This window comes from Opisthorchis viverrini (genome assembly GCF_000715545.1).
Source record: "Opisthorchis viverrini unplaced genomic scaffold opera_v5_419, whole genome shotgun sequence".
Classification (NCBI taxonomy): Eukaryota; Metazoa; Platyhelminthes; class Trematoda; order Opisthorchiida; family Opisthorchiidae; genus Opisthorchis; species Opisthorchis viverrini.
Window position 1 is genome coordinate 354,545 of NW_008752077.1, and position 22,752 is coordinate 377,296.

Sequence of the window (22,752 nt, forward strand, 5' to 3'; positions counted from 1 at the left end):
AAACCTATCAGCGGAAGTGATTGCACATATTTTCAAAGTTGTAAATAAGACCACAAGAAGATTAAGCAAGAAAAGAGTTTGGATTGTGAAGGATTCGCAACGGCACCGGCCATTCAGTGTTTTGGTCAATAACTGACACCCTTTCGAATAGGTAATGAAAAAAAGCCTATCAGTAGACAAAGAAAATAGGCGCACTTGTAACATCATCATCTGTATACCGTGTACATGTTGTACACAGCTATCTCGAGAGAGGAGCATCACATGCTTTACCAGTTGTTCACAAACATCGTTTTTACCAGGCAACACATCGGAACTCAAAGTAGCTTCCATTAGCGACACCGCATTTCAAGAATGGAATATGATGGAACCGTCCTTCCTGACATAAAGGAACTGGAAAACTACAAAACGGACCTGCTATGAGTTATCGACGCGACAATTCAACTAATATGTCAGTTTGTTTGCAGAGGCACCCGTATGAACACGTTCCATATGTTACTGGCTGTTTGGTACTGAAAGACCATTATGAAATGTTTCCAAAGGCCACTGTCCGTCTTCTACTTGTGTTTAACTTACCGCAGAGATACAACTGTTTCAAATGAAAATCAAGCGGCGATCATCAGATCTAAATGATGGGACTTGGTTTTAAGTGGGGCATTATCCGATCACTCAAAATTCATTGATGCTATTGACTCGTTGTGACACAAAAGAGGCCAGTGAAGCGGAAGCTCAATATTTTCTGAACTATGCTGAGAAAAATTCGGAAACGACTGATCTCCTGTTAACAGTGCTGTTCTCTCGGATCACAGTTGTCACGCCTAAGTAGGAGGACTGTCACGTCGCTCAGGTCTACAGAGAGTAACTGATGGTTCATATAATTCTAAACATGATTATTTATGCATAACCCTATCCTGAAAGTAGTCAAGACACATAATCACTGTGCAAATCACTATTTGATCAAAACGAGAGGACTGTACAGAAACGTCAACACAAGCAGGAAGATTATGGCTGAATGAGTCTGCTTCCTTCATCTACAAATCGGGATTTTTGCTCCACAACTTGTAGGTGAGATCATGTGAGCAGGTGGCGACACACTGAGCGTCAGGTGAAATATCTGCATAGACCACTTTGCTGTTGTGACCCTCAAGTTTCTTGATTGGAGCCCATACAGGATGACCCCAGAGTTTTGCTGTCTTGTCAAACGAGCTGGTCAGGATGTAGTTCGCGGAACGAGCTGGAAGAAAATTGAAACCGAATGTTAGGTGCCCGCAATTACATCTCAAGGATAAGAAAAAAATGTCAGGATAACTTACGTTCGAAACGGACGCTGGACACAACATTATTGTGAGCTGGGAGAACATAAATTGCCTGCTGTTGTCGTAAATCCCATATGCGAACTGTATTATCAGCACTGGCTGTGGCCGCATGATATCCATTGTCAGCAATGTCAGCACCCAAAAGTTCTTCCAAATGACCTTCGAAGAACATGATGCAGCGACCCGTTCGCAGGTCCCAAATTCGGGCAAAGCTGTCCAGACTGGTAGTGAGAGCCAAGGAGCCATCAGGGTGAAAAACCACATCGTAGACTGGTTTCGAATGCCCTTCTTGATGGAGTACCTCTTCACACGCCTCCAGATCCCACAAACGCCAAGAATGGTCGAAACAGGCGGTGGCAAGAAATCGGCCGGATGGATGAAAAGCCACACGAGACACACGGAAGGGTGCGTGGCCTTCGATATCAGCCAGGGGTTCTTCGTTATCCAGACTCCAGAGCTTGACACTTCCATCCTAATGAAAATGATATGGTTTAGACGTACAGACCTTATCAACATACGAAGCGAAGAGATATTGTCTGAAATCAACCTAAGTATACCACTTATACACCCATTCGCATGCATTGTATTGCGTGTCGTACTAACTGAAACATGAAGCAGCCTGGTGCTGCAGATTCAGTTGAGTAAGAGCATTGCAAATGGGAGATTCGGCCGGGTCGCAGATGAGCATCCCGTCAAAATCAAATTGGTATGCAGATGAGCACAAAAGTCGAATTTCGTGCAATTTGGTTTCAAGTAGAAAAAATGGTTGACGGAAACTCGAGGACTGCACCTATCTGATGAGCCCCAGGAAGGGCGAAACCGGTTGTGGCTGTCGAAGTGTTTTCAGCAACCTTACAAGTAGTGCACTATGTCTAACCTAAATATAGTTTTAAGAAACAAGTGAAATAAGACTATTTGACCTGATGGCATGGTGCTTCGGCGATTGTGTTTATCACACCGAACTGTGACGGTGGACCGTTGCGCAAACCAGGTAACGGTTAGATGCAGGTTTACTGCATCATGTATGCAACCGGCTGGGCGCATGCATCCAGTATAAACCCAAAAGAATAGGACAGAAGTTAACAGGGCGAGGTAGTACTGCTGGTAGTATTGATGACCCAGAATTACCAAATCATGCGCATACGACTTGACACCCGAGACGCGCTGCGTACGCGAAGGGTAGCTTGGTGGTCTGCACCACTCAAAAAACGTACCAAAGGCTTGTTTTTGCTAGCCAAAATCAGTCTAGCCTGTATACAGATGGTCACAAACAGTCACCTCCGACATCGTTCCGAGGTTATGCGCAGATGTATGCATGAATCACATGAAACCTAATAAGATAGGATATAAGATACTAGAATACAATATAATATACAATGTAAGAGAACTAGAAAAGCAATACGTTACCTACAAAATGAAGACAAGTCACCGGAAAACAAAACAGCAATCTGGACCAGTGGGTTTCATTGGTGAGCCACATACGGCTCCTGTAGGTTTGGACTGACCACCACTGACCACCTATACATAGTCATAGATATTCTATCAGCTCTTTAAAGTTCAGTTGTATAAAATAATGGAGGTTGGACAAGGAGGTAATCAATCACACTCGGCAAGGGCATATCGCGTGGTGATACTATGAAGTGAGCGAAACAGTTTGAAGGCTTGATAGCATGAAAAAGACTGACCTGTGCGGAGCTGGCCAGTGCTAATTGTTGCTCCGGTTGTGTGAGGGCCTGAGGATGCCAGACTACGCTACACACAGACGCCGTATGTCCACGAAGATTGAGTTTGAGCTCGCAATCTGGGACACTCCATACGCGACATAAGCCACTCCAAGAGGCGGTCGCCAACTGCTTCCCATCCGGAGAAAACCGGCACATGCTCAAAGGCCGCACGTCTCCCACCTGGCTGCAAAGTAGTCCAAATTGCTGTTAATAACAAAGAAAGTGTGTTAGTGTAAGCAACTCAGGTCGTATTGCGATCCATAGCAAGTGTGCCGTTAGGTTAGTTGCTGAAACTCCAGGACGCAAGACAACTGATGGAAATTGGTGTCGATGACAGCTAAGCACCAGTATTTCATGCGGGTACCATGATGAAGGTCCCAATTAGAAAGCGCTAAAACATTGTTATCAACCCCGTACGTAACGAAGGCGGATAGGAGATGCATGATGGATAGAAGAAACGGTCACGACGTTGGAACACCAGAAACATGACTTCAAACACAGGTTATGCGATGGCTCTAGCGGAAATCTCGAACATCGGCAAACGAATTGACTGCTAAAATCCAGAATAACGCCTCTAGGGGAGAAATCAAGTTGTTTCATGCTTATCTAGGAGCGTCGCAGTAATGCAATACATAAGGACGAAACAATACAAACGATCAGTCGTCAATGAGCCACTTCAGATGGATCAACCATCAACCTACTCAGCCACTAATTAGAGTGAACCGCGTGATACGACGCACAATTCTGAATCTCCATGTGAATCAAAGTAGTTGGATTAATCGCGAAATAAACTGAGTTGCGCACGGGTTTCGCTCCAACAGAAAACAGCTGAATCCCTTGTTTATGATACTCAACTGAATGTGACGTATAAAATCTGCTCCATGTCTCAATTGGTGCTATATCCGAGATACGGTAGTCTTGACGGAACCCTACTCATGAGGTCAGTGAAAACTGAGAGCTGTGCTTACCTGATTAGCATCAACGTCAAAAGTGGTCGTGGGCGGTCCAAAAGTTTTAAGCAAACATAGCGGTAATGTTTCGTTGAGAAAATATTAAGATTGTTCTTTAAAACCAAGGATAATCAAATCGTTCAAAATCAGCGTGACACATAAACCGACTATTTAAATCCCATTCCCGGAGCTCAGACAAATCACGCGGTCACGTGATTTCAACGCCCCGGCAACACATACCAGCAATGTGTGTTTCGTCTCTAATATCCGAAGAAGGGTTCCAGAACCAATCTGTTCCAATCCACAGACAATGTACAAATGGAAGAGAAAACAAATTTAGGTAGACCTGACTAAAATGACTAAAAACATTTGGGGTCGGATTTCAATGAGTCCTGGACACTATTGGCGAACCAACCAGACGGACGAAATTCCAAAGAACTACAATCCGGGAAACATTTACCAGAGCGTTCACTGACATCTATACATTAGACCTGCCTAATTTGCTTGCTGGAGCTCCTGCATAACCAAAAGCCTTTTTTGCACAGACGGTTCAAGATATCTCAGTGGTTACAAAGTGAAGCCACTGACCGGGGTTCAGAACGAGTGTTACTGTCTGGGCTTTGGAAACCTGGGAGTATAGGGACCTCATGCTTCCTTCAGATTGCATAACAGGTAATTTTTGCAAAGGTAGGACCACATCCCTGTTTAAAAGTACAGACAACCAGTGTACAACAGGTTCACGATGGCCCACAACATATATCGCTCGCACACTTTCCTGAGTAAAAAAGAGACTGGAGTGCACAACCGAAGCAATTCATGGTAGAAAAGTTATCGGTTGGCTAGAAGGTCACCTTAGTAAGTGCGGTGGACATCTAGAATCGTGCAGAGAACATCTCAATAGTTGTCTCGCAACCAGTTTCCTGATATGGCTCAACACCCGACATGGGTACACATTTAGGGGTCTGGTTACATTGTAGATATACTGAATAAATGCACGTACTGAGAACGACTACTGGGTTGGATTAATTCTAATGCCGCTCTTGTTGTTCTGGAGACAAACGTGTTAGATGAGATGGTTTAACTTACATTCAAAGTCTTGTGATATTCTTGCAATCGGGCTTTGCGCAGGGCTGCCGGCATTTCCTCGTAGTGCTTTCGGGTCTTATCAAGCCTTTGTTTAGCCCGATTCAAGGAGTACTCAGCAATCCACAGTCGAGCATCAGCTAAACTGGCGGGACCTTGGTGATACCACACGGTATTATCCTGCAAATTCAAAGTAGAATACCGGTATCAGGAACAAAAGAGGGGAACAGCCGAACGAGTGAAGTTGCTGTTTGGTTGTGAGCTAGTGAAATGTGACACTCACAATTTCATCGTGAAGGCGTACCCTGGTAAACAACCCACAGATGAAGATGAATAAAACCGAGTGCAAAAACAAGTGGACGCTGGAGTGTACTAGGGTAAAAAGCACCCGAAGTAACCCAGTGAACAAATTTCGCGCCTAGCAAATAGTCTGGAAAAAGAACAACCAATGTGCGGGGCATTTTTTTCGGATGATGGGAGGATACTTATCTTATCACACGCTGATCATTAGGTTTCAACCAGAAACGCAACGAAGTGGTGGCCAACCAATGAGCTATAGAGACAATCCTGACTGATGATGTCTTTTGGACTAGTAGCAAGTTGACCTCCGTGGGCGTTTGAGTCCACTTTCACATAGGACGCGAATGTGTTTCATACAGTTCATGCATTCACTTTTAATTACTGAACGACAATCGCCTCACATAGATGATGATGACCATAAGTTTTCTCGATTGAATATGATTGAAGTGCAGCGAGCTAGCACTGCTACAAAGCAGTGCAGACGCATTATCCTGGTATATTTCTTTCGTATTAGGATCAGCTTCCTAGCCTCATATGACGTTGACACGTGGGGTTTTATATACGTATAACCATGAAAAATTGTCTCAAGACACCTGCCTTTAAAGGTACGACCCTTTAGGGTGCTTCTGATGGGTGACTGCTACATCGAATTTCAAAATGACTTAGAATAAAGTTCGAAACGGTGGAACTTACATCTTTACCCGGTTGAAAAGAAGTGGTACTACTGTCCGTACCCGAAACGGCCGCTGTTGAACTTGTGGCAGGAACTGGGAGCGGTGGTCGTTGGGCGGGACCGCCACTAATCACAAGTAGCATGCGCAAGCGTTCTCTCCTATCGGCTCCATCCTCACCGAACAGACCTACAGAACAGAAAAATGAGGCCTACTGTAAATAATTCAGATATTTTCACTGAATGGTAGATGGTCAATTACCCAGGATAGTACACACAACGGGGCTCGGATGCATACCCATTTTGTGAAGCCGTAATAGGAATACAGGTAGCTAGTTAAAAGGAATGCATGTCCATGGAGAGATACGATGAATAGCACGCGCCTTTGACTGCACGATTGCTAAGATGAACTTAGTGGTCAGAGGACAAGGCGGTTCTAAAAATCTATGTAGTCCTCAGCTAAACACGACGAGAAGAGGTTCTGAGTATCATTCCAGCAACACTGTAAATACAGATAAAGTTCGTGATACAATTAGAAAGCCACTTCTATTCCTCTCACTCTGTGTTTTAGCTACGTAATCCAACCAATCACGATAATTCCCCAGACAATTCTGAGTGATTTTGTGATACGACATCTGCTAACTATTTTGAAATATTCGAATGCAACTTGGTATCAACGTATAGTTTCGTGGACAGACTAAACCAACCGTTGCAGGCAACTATGCCGAGCGATGTACCATCGATTTGCCAGGACTGGTGAAATAATGCTTCGTCGTGTTGGAGAGGACTAGAAACGATCAAAAAAAGCTAAAGCGTTCAGCTGTAACACCCTTCCGGTTATTAGCTGCCATGCCACCCGAAGGAAGCACGAGGGCTGGGATACTCCCAGGTTGCCCAAGCCTAGACAGGGAAGTCGAGTGGCGGAGGTCGGATTCGAACCACGAACCTTCCGGTCAGTAAGTTCGCGCTCTAACCACTTGGGCCATCTCGCCCCAAACTAGACACAGTGTACGGTTTAGTAACGAAACGGATCGTATAAATGAGGAATTTCATAGACGGAGAGAAGGCAATCGATCTACACCGGACAACAAGGACCCTAGCTAAACATCGTTAGATAAATTTCGCTGAGCTTGCATAAAAAATTTTCCCTTTGTGAGCGGAAACTATGTCATGTAGCCAAAAAGCTAGTGATAGCAAACTGCATGTGTGCCGAAAGTACAAATTTAGTAGCCAGTAAAGCACACATGGTTTACTTCAAATTAATCTGATACGTAATTCAAAGGTAACCTCGGTCTCTGTGCTCCATAAAAAACGACGTCGATGACCGAGCTAGCACAAGGTTCCCATTAAAAAAAATTAAAGTGACTATCGATAGCATGGTGCTGTCATCTGAAATTAGTGGAGTGGGACTAATCCGTTTCAAAGTGCACCCACCCCCTGTCATGAATTTCACGTGAGTGGCTTCATCACGTTTGGAATATCAGGGTTGCGGGAAGCAGAAGCTACCCTTTCGCAGGTGGAAAAGTATCACTAGTCACCAGGGGACTTAAACAAAAATGTACACAAAACCTATCGCAATTTCATTACAAAGGTAGCATAGCAGTACGATTAGGATTAAAAAAAATTAAAATACCTACATATGGGTTCACCCAATTGTCGAAGATATGCTTTCACTTCCGAATCTTCAGTAGAAACTTGGAGCTGACGAGCCTGAGGGAGCAGGACAAAATCAACAAGATGGGTTCTGTTTGGATATCTGGAAACTAGATTAACGTGTGAACTTAAGTAACACATTAGTTTGCGCTTCGTACAAAGTAAGTCCTGACTGTATTTAAGGAGTTACAGTTCTGTTAACTTTGTTGACACGTGAGAATGGCTAATCCTTATGAAGTTCAATGATCGATCGGAGTAGAAATATCGGGCTAGGGCATTTGGGGAATCAGAAACCTGTGCAACGCACTAGCCTGTCCTCGAGCAACCAGTAAGCTCAAGCACTCTGGTGGGCGCTGACAGGTGAATTCAGACTTGGGCAACGAGTAACGGACTCACAAAAAACAACGAAGGTCTCAAAGAGACAACAAACTGAAATAATGAGGCCAGAAGGATTATTAGAACTGCTGCGTAGTCATAGCCTTGTACAGTTCGTGTATTGTCTTAACCAGACAGCACGGAAAATAAAACACGCTGCTATTTTTCATGAGTGGAAATCGTAGGTGAATCGTTCGTTTTAAAAGTGATGACCGACTGTCTTGAACCTGTTAGCCATACACACAAGAACTAGCTAAGGAAGAGTAATAATAACGCTGAGGATAATCTGGTGATGACACATGTTTTCGTATTCATGTTTGCCAAACAGTCTACGGATAAAAGGCAGTTCTATTAATTCCAAAGTGTTGAAGAGGTGTCGCGTTACAGCAATATGATTACCACTCAATGCCAGTGGCGTATGGAGTGAAACAGAAAAAGCAGTGGGTACATTCCATGTCTGGATCGAGTACACACTCAACTTGTCTCAGGAAGTCGTTTCAAGAAAACTATTAACGAATACACAAAAACTACAAACCTTTTTGCGCAGATCCATTTGTCTCACGGCTTCCTGTTCTGCAGCACTAGCCTGTGTTTCCAGAGGGAGACGTTCACCTGAGGTGAATGGGAGAAAAAACTAATTATCGCTGGTTCAGCTAGTGTAAAAATGCACGGTTGTCTTGAAAAAACGTACTCCTATCGGATCCCAGATAAGGCGTCGATGATGTATGAATATCTGGGGATACCATACAACCACAGAAATAATGGAGGATTCGGCTTGTTGGTTTGTTTGACTTTCAAGATTTGGAGTTAAGTATCAAAATATAGAGTTTAATCTAAGTTGTTCAAAGTAGCTTAAAGATCATATTTTGTATGGAGTAACAACCAGGAAGGTCCGGTGTCGGTAGCGGATAGAGATCATCCACGGTTGGCGCACCGACGACATCTCGTTGCATAGTGCGGGAATGTTTTCAAGCCGGTTGCCAATCTCAACGAACAGATCAACTGTCACTCGACCAACAGTCATTCACAATTATTGTCCAGAAAACCTCGGAAGGCAAAAGATCTTTTGACTTATAACAAAAAGTTCAAACAATAAACAGAAACGACGGGCAAACAAAAAAAAACAGGGAACTGTCATGACTCACCATCGCTGATATTAATATGTCCGGCAGTATGCGCCTCACGAAGCCTGTTCAATGCTGCAAGAGTGGTCATTATTCACTCGGCCGGAAAGCTAAAATATTACTAAAAAAAGAGCCAATAAACTTTGAGGGTTTACATCATCGACTTGCAAAAAAAGCGTATATCTAGTATCATCACTCCCTCAACAAAAGAAAAACCACCGTTAGGACCAGACATAGTCAGGAGATGTGTTCCACTCAGACTGCAGGGTCATTAGACCACATAGAGCCTAAGGGGAGACCAGCGGTCTACAAAATTAACAACGTGGCTGATGCGCATTCGTAAAAACCACCCTCTAGCCAAGCTAAATAACTTTTCATTACCGATAAACCCGGGCTTCGAGTACTCAGTCGGCAACACCCGGTTACGTTAGTTGATACTGCACTTTGAAACACCCGGTGACTCCCATCCAGACAAACAGAGGTTGACTGCCTCCAAGTGCTGCAAATCCTATCAATATCGAGCATCTGGGAACAGCCAACTGGGTATGCGAAGAGTGGCGAACGATCCTGTTTGTCATCTAACATAAATTCATGGCTTTGTGGAAATAAACTATTTCACTGGATTGATGCAGGTCCTTCTTGATTGAATCCCAGGAACAACTTAGATTTTCACTCCTTCATAGAGAAAACCAAACTGAATGAAAATACACCGTTTCTCTTTTAGTGGGGCGAAATATCGTACTGAGAGAATCATGCCCTTATGATCACCCTCTTGAAGCAGCTCTACTACGTTTGACGGCTATCAAATCGAAGAAGCATGCAGTCGTGGGATGTAGTGGGGTTGACCATCGGTCAATGCGGCACAAAGTTGACACAGCTGACCTCATGAATATGAACCTGCTGACCATATAATTAGAAAAGTCCAATGCATTGGACTGGTACTTCAGAAATACCCGTATTCAATTGGTCTCTATTTGGACCCCAACCTCAAAACTTTAAAAATGATTGTTAATTTTGCCGTTGCATCTACTGTGAGGGGTTTAGAGACACGTTAGACAAGGAAATATCGATAGATTTGGATGCAATGGTGTGTGCTGTCTGTCCGTGTTGGAAGCTAAGGGAAGCTATCGTAAAATAAAGAAACTAATAGTTCTTCAACAACGACGATGGTTGTAAGACGTTTTCAAAAAATTGCCGAACTAAGCGAACAAGCCAGGACCGAAATACAGGACGACCTGAATGATCCCAAATGACAACACAAACGACAATTGAAAAAAACCCAAGCAGAAGGAATACCTAACAAAAAACATTTATTCGCTTGCAGAAATAAGCATTACAAAAGTAGACAGTCATAATTATCACAGCATATACATCAGAAAGAGATGAAAGTCAATTTTCGAGATGTTTGGTGGCGTTTTCAAGACGAAGAAATGAAGGATTTGTGGATCAGAGATGTCTGGTGAGTCTGAAACCAGAAAAAAGCATGATTTTAGAAGGTGTTTATCATCATGCAATTTAACATTTTAGAAAATGACAAACCGAGCTGGTAACCAACTAGAAAGAACGGGTGTGTCGAATTGGAAACTTTAGTACCTTAGGAGAGTTGGATGATTCCCAGCGAATGATGATTGTGTTGAAATGAGATACACCAAGACTCACAGAGGAAGGGGGAGCACACTAGTTACACCAGTCAGGACCAGCTTAGCCAGCGTAAACAGGTGGTCGAATAGACCACAGGATGAAATTCTGCGACTGAAATACTCGGATTGAGGTTTCTGTGAGGATCTACAACTTGGCCACTGATACACATCTGGGTCTCTGTACGCATTTTGGACATAAACAAGTGGTAGGTAGATATTTCTGATCGCCAGGTGAATCCTTAGGCTCTGACCTCTGCTAAAGGTGTGTCCCGATTAGGGGTAACGTTCACAATCATATTACTTACCTGTCATGAGGACCAACTACCACATCCTCATACACTGTTACAAAGTGAAGGTTAAAGAGAGCATTAAAACCTCGGAAAAACAGACAGCTATGGTGCACTGGATAAGAGTGCTCACATCTGGGTCCAGTGACCAAAATGTTCGTTCCACTTGTCACATATCTGTCAATGTGTCCCAAATTCTCAATAACTGTGTGAATATCAGAAGTGGCGCGCCCCTGAAATTGGTTGACGCTCTTACGGAAGACAATGACAGAGTGAGTTATCATTGTCAGTAATAACTGTTAAGCTGTAACACCATTGAGGTGCATAGTTGCCATTCTACCCAAAGGAAGCGCGAGGAATGACATACTACCAAATTGCCCAAGCCTAGACAGGATCAGTCGAGAAGCAGAGGTTGGAATCGAACCACGGACGTTCCGTCAATAAGTTCGCCCTTTAAATACTGACCTATCTTGAGCTGAGTGTTATCATTGCAATAAGTGTCTCCAGTGCTACGAATTCTGATTCAGGAAAGTGGAACAAACACGTTTCGTAAGCACGCAAAGTGTGCAATGATTTTGGGGACACCTGGGCCTTCGCGATAACACCTCCGATAATTCATACGAGACAAACGTGGATCTTTACAAACCCTTTCATAGAATACAAAGAGCGCTTGAGGTGATCTGCTCCTAACCAAAGTGTCTAGAAAGGCGCGACAACAGAATTTGAATGCGCTGTGGAATAACGATACGACCGCCTGCATTTTCATCTTATAAATGGTGCTGCGTGGAAACTTGCAGGCTATAAGCCGTTCACTGTATTCTCACAGTCATCGATGTGAACTTAACGGAGTTCAGAAGAGTGACGGCGAATTGCATTCAAAGTTTAATCATACATACGGTCCTCAACTCGCATTTTCCTCATCCCTTCATTAGGATCATTTTATAATGCCCTGAGCTGGCCCGACTGGAACAGATAAGAATCCTCCCATCAACCGTGCAGTAAGCTAACAAACAGCAACATGTACTGCCAATCGGATCCCATTGTACGAATATCTGTTCCCACATACTAACCGGTTTTCTCATGCTACCTCGACTCCCGAGGACTCCTTGCGTGTATTCGTATAGGGCTATATCATCATCAGAGAAAAGATCGGAGAAAGTTGCCATCCCTAATTGCTTTACATCAAATGTCAATGATACTAAGTTCCATGAGTGAGAAAAGCTGCCATGTTACGACTTCCAGTTTTTCTGCTGCATATTATTAATGGGGTGCAGCTTATGCAGGCTCGTCTGGCGCACAGGTTTTGAAGTCAGTCGGTTCGTATTTCAACACACGATAAGCACGCGCACCCAAATGTTAATGGTATTGTTGTAACGCGTCTTAAAGAGGAGGCTAACTTACGAACAGCGTTACCAAAATCTGCTTAGCTCGCTGAGGAACTCAAAAATCTGCTTTGAAGCAACAACTGCACTGCCTGGTCGGGAACATTAAAGCTTTGAGCAAGTCATTCGAGAAAAATGTTCGAGAAAATATAGAATAATTTCAAGAGTAACACGGTCTTCACTGACAGCTTCAACTAACAGAAAATTCTACCCGCACCACTGTATTGAACACCACATTGTCGCAGAAGAAATGTGCTGAGATAAGTCAGACTGTTAACAACTCGCTGGAGAAACGGGCAAAATTGTCACACGAAGTGACGAGAATATTCCGTCCTTCAAGACTCCCTGTCTAAGTGTACCCCCAAAGGATTCATCTCCCATATGAAGCCATCTCTTATTAGGATCCCTATTTTTTCATTGGAATGATTGGAAGTCCACCTCCGGACAAAGACCGTCTGACCATATGATAGGCGATCCTCTAACAAAATGGATCATATCAACAATCACCAACTAACGGTCTTTAGGAATCACACTGTTCCTCTGATGCTGTTTCACAAGCCCAACCATCTTCCCTCGTGTTTCCGAGAGTTCTAACCACCAATCAATACGGCCGGCTGTTTGTTGAAGCACGATTTACATCAACAGCTGAAGCAGTTGCGACCTAATGATCTGATATTCTACGGAAGGTGCCCATTGACGAGCACAGGGAAATAGCAGGTCACGCACAGACCTAATGGGGGTGGACTGTCGTTACCATTCGACACAGCCTTCCGGTTAAACCTTGACAGACCATGAAACGAAATCTCAATGATATATTTTTCTATAAAGACTTAGAAAGTTTATTACTTCGCCGTGCGGTGCAAGTAGTGCACGTAATTGAGGATTATAATTATACGGAAACGTGTCACAAAAGATCAAATCTGTTTCACTGGAAAGCAAGGGGATGTTTATTCGAGTGAGCGAAAAAGATTATTCAATCAGGATTACATCAGGCTGACTGAAAACAGACAAAGTACGGACCCCAAAGATTGCATTAGAAACTAATGGAATGATGGCTCTAACAAAGTAAGGAAGCAACTGTGTTGATGAGAAGGTAGGTGGTTTTTCAATCTTGTGATCACGTTCTTAAATGCCGGTTAAACCGAGTAAAAAGAGTGCGTCCGTAACATTTTTCTTCTCTAATGAATGTACCGTTCAAGATCTGCTGCATTACCGCTGATAAGTGCTTTCATCTGTAAGCCAATAGAAAAGTGTGGTGAGTACAAATGAAACAGGTATTCATGCAGCCATCGAAATAAGTGACAGAATCATGACAAACACAAGTGTCCAAAAAATTGAAACCAGACAGGATCCCAGTTCCTATGGAAACCCATTCACCCAAATCAACACTAGCTTCAAAGTAATATGAATTTCAGCGTTTCCCGAGAGGACTACGGCTTGAAAAAAAGAAATAAATCGTATTGATACTTACGAGGGCGAAGACACTGGACCCGATAGCAGACCATAGAGAAGCAAGGTTCCGAAAACGATCCCAAAAAGGAAGGCGACGATGACATGTAAATGGAATGAAATCAGTTCGATGTCCTTCTGCAGGAGAAATAATGAACACCGTCGTCAGAAAAATAATCTGCACACGAGATTATTAACTGAAAGCTCACCGTGCTCCAGTCTACATAATCCGTGGAAGACCAGCATGACAAAGAAACGTCTCTCAAAAAGTTAGATAACTCGTACTCCTGCTAATGCCCTACAATGGAGCAATACGATCAGGAAAACTAATACAGTGTATAAGGGGGCAGCGTGCCGGTTTTCTTTATCAAGTTTTCCGGATCACCCAATCAAGCCACACAAAAAATCCCGGTTGCCGAATCGGATGAAAATTTCCTGGAGGACTTTAAAACATTTCCTGAGCGCTTGAAGTCAGGCACCGTGTGTTGAGTTTTCGCATTACATCGCTACAAAAGCCAAAAAAATAACGGAAGAAAGGCCACTCCGTGGAGAGTCCATAACGACATCCTGTCATTCATGACTTAGTGTGCGAGCCTGCTGAAGACAGCGCCCGGGAGAGGCCAAATACCCTAGTTTCTTACACTGGTCTCTCTTGGGGGATTGAAAAAATCGCTCAGCTGTAACACTCGGTGCCTAACTGCCATGCTACTCGGAAGAAGCAAGAGGGCTTGGATACTGCCAGGTTGCCAAACCTAGAAGGGGAAGTCGAGAGGAGGAGGTCAGATTCAAACAACGGACCTTCCGGTCAGTAAATTCGCTCATCTCTTGGTGGATTAATGTACTAACAGAGGATTTGCAGAGCTAGAACAGATATAAACCTGTTAATATTGCCTTCCGTTCCATGGACAATCTTCGTAGGATGGCCACTACTCGCCTTTCTGTCTCAGCCCTCAGTCCCCTATCACCATTTTCATGTCTTCATTTAACTGTACTGTAATCCTCTATTACAATACTGGCCAATCTTGGTTACAATCATGCAGCCAGATATGAAGACGCTAGCAATGAGACGATACCTCCAATATGTGACCATGGCATGAGCTAATTTCGACTAGTAAATCCCTGCAAGCCTGGAGCGTGCCATCCAATCAGCATTTACCAGGACTCAGCGCAAAAAGCAAGATAATAGGATCACCTACAATTCAAAAGTTAGGTGGGCACTTCGGTATAAGCCTAAGATTAGATAATCAACCCATTTGTTTAATTTACAAGGGAAGGGACGTTGGGTCCGGATACGTACAGCAACCAAAACACTACTAATTGATGCGTTACTCTAGGGTGAGTATAAAGCTCGGTTATCACAGTGTCTACGACTATGTGACAATCAAGAGACGGTTCGAACAAATGAAGCATTACAAGAAAGTTAGAATTAGCACCCACACTTTTCAAAACTGGCAAAAGCTCATCGGATATGGAGAAATCGGTTCTCAGTCGTATACGCCCGTTACAGCGATTTGAAGTGAAAACGTCCGTACGTTTTGTCCATTCAAGGCGGCCATACTGCACAACGGAGGTGTCCTTCGGAGGAAAAATATGGTTACGGCAAGCTCCACGAAGGCTGAAGAATAACAGAAAGGAATGAGTTGGAATTGTGTTGGGAAAATGGATCGCTAACGATTGAAATTCAGTTGCACAGTTGGACAGGTACGCATTATCCATAGCGTGTCGGCAACCAAAATAAATAACAAAAAAGAGCACGCGTACGGAATAGGACTTTATTGACTGCTGAGCTTCCGCAGACCATGGTGTATGAGCGATTCTTGGGAGCTAGTCTACTGACTATGTGGCTATGCGTGAGCGTCAAAGTGGCTACCATCGTGGTCACTTGATTACCATTAATTAATTGTCTCGTTTCCCATCTTGTTTGTTGTACGAAGGTGAGGTCACACCAACCCAAATGGATAATAACCTCCCTCACTGTTGTGGTTGTGTCGATTACTGGCGCTTCAGTATAAACCGGTTTCGGCGATCCCTAAAGCCAAATTGTGTTAATTATGTGCTATCAAGTCAATGTGATCATTACTACAGCAGACAGAGACCGTTGAACCATATGCAGGCTAGCGCCTGTATCGAAGCTGTCAACAGATGTTTGCCCGATGTTCTCCGCCGAGTATACACGGCAGGTGAATTGAAATACGCAATCGGTGTGGGTCAGGAGAACTTGAAAAAACATTATACGGTTATCATCTTACAGCCTTTAGCAGAAAACGATAGCGTTAACCTTGACGGCGCAAAAATAGTCCAGATAGCCGGACTTGGAGACCCGAAATACAAGCCTCAAATCGCACGTTTAATGCAAACTCGCATGGGTGAAAAAGTTCGGGTGATATCGGAATAAAACAAAGTATATTGTAGAGTGCTAACAGAGAGGGTCCGTTTGCCTGCCGAGGTTATTTATTTTGATGAGCAGTAAACTTAGGAATCTAGCCAGAAAAAGTACTCTGTGCTCATAGGTGTTTTATGAATGTTTTTCTAATTCTCATTACATGCCTCGCTGTGAAATGGCCCTCCATAAGATGTTACGGCAAAAAATGTAAGACATCGGAAAAGAGGTTCACTCTGTGTTGCTAAATGACTCACAAGCCTGGAGTGTGCCATAGTGACTTTGGGAAGTTTGCAAAATCCTAAAGGTAAGAGACATTGTCATGAGAATTTCGGTGAAATAATGCCTTGATGATGACTCTCCAGAATGAGCAAATACAGCTGCTTTGATGATAGATAGACCTGTTCAAGACACATGAGAGTCGATTCATTTTAATTGAGGCTGTGCCTGGAGGAATTTCAATGTTATCTAAAGATGATGACGCATAAACCATAATGTCGACTCATGGTCCTAGTACATCCTTTCGATATCGAAAGGAAAGCCCTTCATTTTTTCCGCACCTTCTTTTCGGATATTCTACAAAATCAAGTTGTATTCGAAATGTAGATGACTCGGATTAAACGAGTCTCCTAATGTAATCAAACTTCGGGTGGGTTGGGAATAAGCTTCTTCCAAATGGTTTGATTGACAAACCCACGTTTCCGAATCCACGTCAATATCCTAGATGACATTTCCGATTCGCCGAGTGATTTTGCCTTGACGCCAGGATGCGCGATTAACATCCAGTTACGGCATGTGCGCAGTCATTTACAATACGTTTGAAGATGGCTCGGCGAAAGCCATGGCCCATGCCAGGCGATCTTTGACAGCTGCAGAATGCAGTTACAGGCAGACCGAAAAAGCTTCGACAATTGCTTTTGCTGTGAAAAAGTTTCACAAGCTGCCTTGTGGCCGCACATTCACATTAATTACTGAACACAAACCATCATTAGCCGTGTTCAGATCCAAGAAAAGCATTCATGTCTATTCTGCCAAACGACTTCAAAGATGAGCTGCAATGCTACTCGATTACAACTTCAGCATCAGCTGTAAATCGACTGACGAGACCGGTCAGGCAGATGCATGGTCAAAAACCGCATTTCAGAAAACCGACTGCCGGACTCGGAAGATTTGCGTTTATAACTCAGATCTCAGCTGAACAGGAAGTACGATGACCGCTTATGGAAGCTAGCAAAGGTACTCCAATCACATTCACAATGATAGGCAACACAACCATACAGGATCCGCTGCTGAGTCAAGGAAAGAAGTATCATGTTCTAGTTTTATCCAACTCGATCGTCAATTTTCGTTGTTGGCGACTGCCTAGCGTTCGCAGAACCCGTGGTCATACCAGAGTAGCTGCAAAGGCTTGTGTGAGACAGTTTCATAAAGGACATCCCGGGATCAACCGAATGAAATAGTTGATCCGAAGCTGTTTGTTGGTCTCATATTGACAGCCAAGTCAAAATGCTCGCCAAATTTTGCCACCAATGTGCGTTGCCTTCAAAGTTCTTTAGAGAATGTGAACTCCGTTCTTGACCGGTACCATAAAATGCATGATCAAGGATACAGGTGGACTATGCAGGCCCCATGAACGGTCAAAGTTTTCTCATAATCGTGGGGGCTTATAATAATTGGCCAGAGATCTTCCCCATGAGGACAACGACGATCACATCAACCAGTAAGAAGTTCTAGGAAATCTTCAGTCGTTTCGGCCATCCCGAAGGCTCGTATCTGACAACGGGACACAGTTCACGTCGTTCTAATTCGCGGACCTCTTCCTTGCCAGTGGGATCGAACACGTTAGAACTACCCCCACATCATCCACAATCAAACATCATGGCAGAACGACTTGTGGATACGTTCAAAAGAGCTTTGTTTAGGGAGGAATGGTTCACTCACATGGCTATCCCACTAAAATAGCTTCTTGTTTTGGATCATGAAATAAGAGTGAGAAGAATTTTCTCTCCAATCACTACCGAGTAGTTATTCTTCACTTCTGACCATCCTCATTAGGAAACCCGTAAGCACCTGGTCATTGACGTAGTATCTATCTTTTTTTGCGACAGGAAAAAGCCAGACGAATGAGGTTGTGTCGGAGAAAGGGTGTTGCAGCTGACGATTTTTTAGAGTCACTACATACAGGTCAAGTTGCGCTAACAGGGTAAAAATGCAAGTAAAATAAGAGGGCTTCGAGGAATAAACACCTACCGAATGGGACGAGCGTTCTTCGTGGAAAACGATAATGCAAGAAAACTGCTACAGGCAAGCGCAAAAAGCCATTTCTCAACATACCAATCTAGGGAACATGCAAAAGAACTTACTTCCTCTGGGGTAAAATTTTTTTCGAAGAAATCAACTGCACACAGGAAATCAAGCGCATCGGCCGAATATCTCCCGAAACTTCACGTTGAGGTTGCTCACTAAGAGTTAGTTCGAAAGTGACATGGAACGGCTGCAACGCCAGAGATCCTGGGGTTTTGAGAAAAAACTATAGTGAATCAAAACTGACCAAAAGTACAGTCCATCAGTGACTGCGGAAATGGCCTGTGCCAAAGAATCATACTTCATTTATCAGTAAAATGCATGCCCTTGGGAAATTCAACTGCTTAGAAAGTTTTTAGTGTGCACGGGGCGAAATTTCACGGCGGCTAATCCCCATAACGGGATACGCGGACCTCATGATGGGACGCGTAGTTTTGCAACAATCTAAAACAAGTAGCATTCAAGGCATGACATGTTTTCAGTAGCACACGCCTGTCCTCGTAGCCTTCTTTCAGGGTCTACGGTAGCATGATTGTTGATAACCTCGAGTTCAAAAGCAACTCGATAGAATGTACTGCGATCAGTAGTCCATGTTTTATGTCAACATAAACCACGCAATTAGACCCCTCTGTCGAACCCGTTGGTATTGTCATCACACATCACCTGTCTGCAATAAGGCTTCTCGTTTGTTTGTGGAGCGATGTGACTCGGTGTGGACTGTGCTACATGCAAGCAACCACCACGAGACACAATTAAGAGCTTGGTAAAAGGTAAGGGCTACCAAGTGGGGAGCTGACCCGTCAATGAGTGACGAACTTATCGAACAGAAGTGTTACTTGCTACTAATGGGTGGAATCTTTCAGGTTCTGGTCAATTCATTGAAAATAGCTCGTTTCACCAAACCCGATTCTCTTAAACCCCGCAGTTGCACCAATCTGGAAAAAAAATTCTCGAGATGCTCGTTCATATAGCGTCACGGAACTACTTTTTACACGAAAAGAAGCCAAATAGCGGACCAATAATACCTCCGCCACGTTTCAGCCCTTCCGTCCTCAGTAAGGTGGAGGCTAACCCCTTTAGCAGAAAATACCTATTAAATGGTTAGTGATTATTAGTCTCAGGCAATCATTCACAGCAGAAAAACGTTTTCAGATTGGCAGGAGGGAGCTGTCAGCTTTTTCATGTTGCCTCATATTAAGGGTGTAAGGTATCTTGCGCATGGTCATCTCGATAGCAGCCTAGCAGTCAGTCCACGAGTTACAAATAACAACTTAGTGACAGAGCGGACTCGCAAAAGTTCAGTGGGACATGTCACGTGGGAGGTTCGGTCTAATTTGTTAAAAAAAAGGGCGAATGACTGAACACGTGTGACATTTGCAGCCACAGTTATGCGAATAAAAAATAGTCAGTAGGTCGATAATAAACCAAAACAATGAGTGCTAAAATGAAGTACAACCATGGCTTTCATAATGTGCTTGTATGATGACGTATAAAAGCAGCCACTGGGTTAACAACACAGCCAATGTGTAAAATGGGACTAGTTGCGGTCGGTTTCGGACACTGAGATTCTGATTCCTGAGAATGTCTTGAGATGTGCTTCTTTATTCTGGTTCCCAAGCATCTGGTTATGTCAATGTATCTGACGCTGACATTAGGAGAAGCTAACTAACGAGGGTTGGGATACTGCCGAGGGGTCCAAGCCTAGACAGGAGTATTTAAGACGTTGGAGTTGGGCTTGAACCACGGACCTTCCAGTCAGCCATTTTGCACCCAAACGGATAGATACGCAGCAGATGCGGTATTCCACATGAGTGGAGTAAATCGGAGTGATAATGACCCACAGATCTTCGTATCATACTGATGCAAACGTGAACGATAACATAGTCTTGCAGCGTTCAACGTAATTTCGCATAGTCGAAACTTACAGTTCACTCGACCAACCGTATACGCACAGAAGTGTACAGCACGTGATTTGTACCTACCTAAGACGTTGTTTTTCGCCGAGCTCTATGCGTGCGCCCTTCTAACATTGTTGCTGTGCTCAAATAAATACCACTGTATATCTTACGTGGTGACTGACGAAAGTGAGTGACCTGATAGCATCTTGATGTCCTGATGTTGTGTTTTGTTGTAGGGTCAGCAGCAAGCACATACTAGTTCCTCTTATCTATCAAAAGTGTGCGAGAGAACGCTGTACCTAGAGGGCTAGAAGCTTATTCTCCCTAAGGGAATTCGCTCTCAAGTTGAGTACGATTTTGGCCGGTCTCAAGAGTGTGCCAGTATGAGTTTGACCAGATAGAAGTTCACTATTCGCTTCACCAATCGCAATTGGTAAGTAGACAGCGAGCACGTCGGCGGTTGATTCATCGATGTTCGCAAAATTTTCTGCTGCTAAAGGCCATTGTACGTAGAAACACAGGAGCTGACAAAATGAGCAATACTAAAAGACTAAAATTCATAAACTTCCACACATTTTGATTTTATAATGGCATTTACCTAATGAAGAGAAATGGTGCCACATTGACGAAGAAGGCATATTATACCCTCCCCGATATGTCTGAAGTTGCCAAAGTTAATGGGGTATATGGTCATAAAACCTACAACTTGATGTAAGATCGAAACACCGAAATGAAGAAGGTAAGGAGCTCAAAGAAGATGCAGTACTCACGTGTATCGTTCCGAAAGAAGTGAATGATCAACAAGTGTGGAAGTTATTGAACCGCAATAACTATGACCTACCTTTGATTCCGATGTGTCTTCCACGCATATCGGCTGTTACGGCGTAGATAGTGCCGGGTCGAATGAAGGTGGTTGGGTAAAGCAGGACATGTTGTTCCACAGAATGAGTGACCTGATCTGAATCTGTCTCATAATTTGACACAAGTTTCCCTGGTAATCGTTCGGCAGCTGCCAGAGACTCCGATAACGTTTTCGCCCCAGTCGAGTTGCTTATACAAAAGTCTAATTTGGATAACTCTAGGAGAAGCTGGCTCCAATGCTACCAGGGTTATGAAAGAATGACTACATTTAAACTGGGAAATAACCACATACCGTTTCTACATCGGGATCTTTCAGTTCATATACCCGAACTCGAACATCTAAAGCAAGCAAACCAATAGCACACAGCAAAAGTGTGATTAGGGCCAAAGCCAAGGGCGGTCGATTCACAAAGAGTGTTCGGATACGGTTCGACTAAAAAAAGTTTTAATAAAAATGAGTGCAGGAATATGGTACAAAGTTTGACCGAACAAAACAAAGCCGTTTGTAGTAGAGGTTTATATTAGGCAAAAACAATACAACGGTTAGAGTTTCACATTGGATCTCCAACAGCGGAGTATAACCTTGTATGTGTTAGGTAGCTTGTCAAAGTGAATTAACCTTACTCGTTTTCCGCAAGCTATTCCATCATCTTCAGAGGTAATCATGTCAAGCTTATCGCCTGCACGAAGAACAGAACCTTTCTTCAAAACTTTCTGGTTATTGAGCCTTAAACGACCGGAGAATAATGCTTCATCAAACGCCATTCGGGTCAAATTTAACCCAACACGCAACAGCTTGTCGTAGCGCAGCGACTGCACATGACTGATCATCTGGCGGAAATTCGGGTTGAAAGTGACATCTTCTGGATAAAATGGGTCATCCGACTTCCACTCAGACGCTTCGTCTTCGACTTCTGAATCAGAATCTGAAAGTTCTTCATTGATCGGTTTTCTGTTTTTGGCAAACTGGAGTGTCGAACTGGTGCCAAAGTACAAAACGCTGGAATTCTGGATTGAAAAAGACCAGTACTGTAACGAACGAGCCCAAAGCCTGACAGCGGGAAACAACATAACCGGAAAGCAGGAATCTTCGAGGCAATATCGAAATAGTGAGCGGTCAAGTTCGGTTAATGAAATCTCACTGGCAATTCGACGTTTACTTTAAATGCTTAGTCTGAAAAAAATTTCGGAAAAGTCATTTGCCAGCAGGATATTTTAAAGTAAAAACAAAATGTGGAGAACTTCTTGAACCATTTCGTAGACATCAGCTGCTTATCCACCACTATTCACGGTATCGATTAAGACCCACTAAAAAGATGCGGGTTGTGGAATACAGAAACACAAAGAGAATGAATAGCA

The 22,752-nt window shown here is 43.5% G+C and overlaps 1 protein-coding gene across 1 annotated transcript; it reads right to left on the reverse strand.

Moving 5' to 3' along the window:
- Positions 1-932: 932 nt before the first annotated feature.
- T265_10890 (hypothetical protein) lies at positions 933-22,464 on the reverse strand (the record flags this gene model as incomplete). Its single annotated transcript, XM_009177388.1, has 14 exons — positions 933-1,231; positions 1,311-1,785; positions 2,999-3,241; positions 5,074-5,250; positions 6,064-6,230; positions 7,678-7,750; positions 8,604-8,680; positions 9,214-9,257; positions 13,973-14,088; positions 15,364-15,565; positions 18,694-18,841; positions 21,374-21,632; positions 21,686-21,826; positions 22,018-22,464. The coding sequence occupies 14 exons, from the start codon at positions 22,462-22,464 to the stop codon at positions 1,029-1,031; spliced, it is 2,772 nt and encodes a 923-aa protein (XP_009175652.1).
- Between the last annotated feature and the right edge of the window lie 288 nt (positions 22,465-22,752).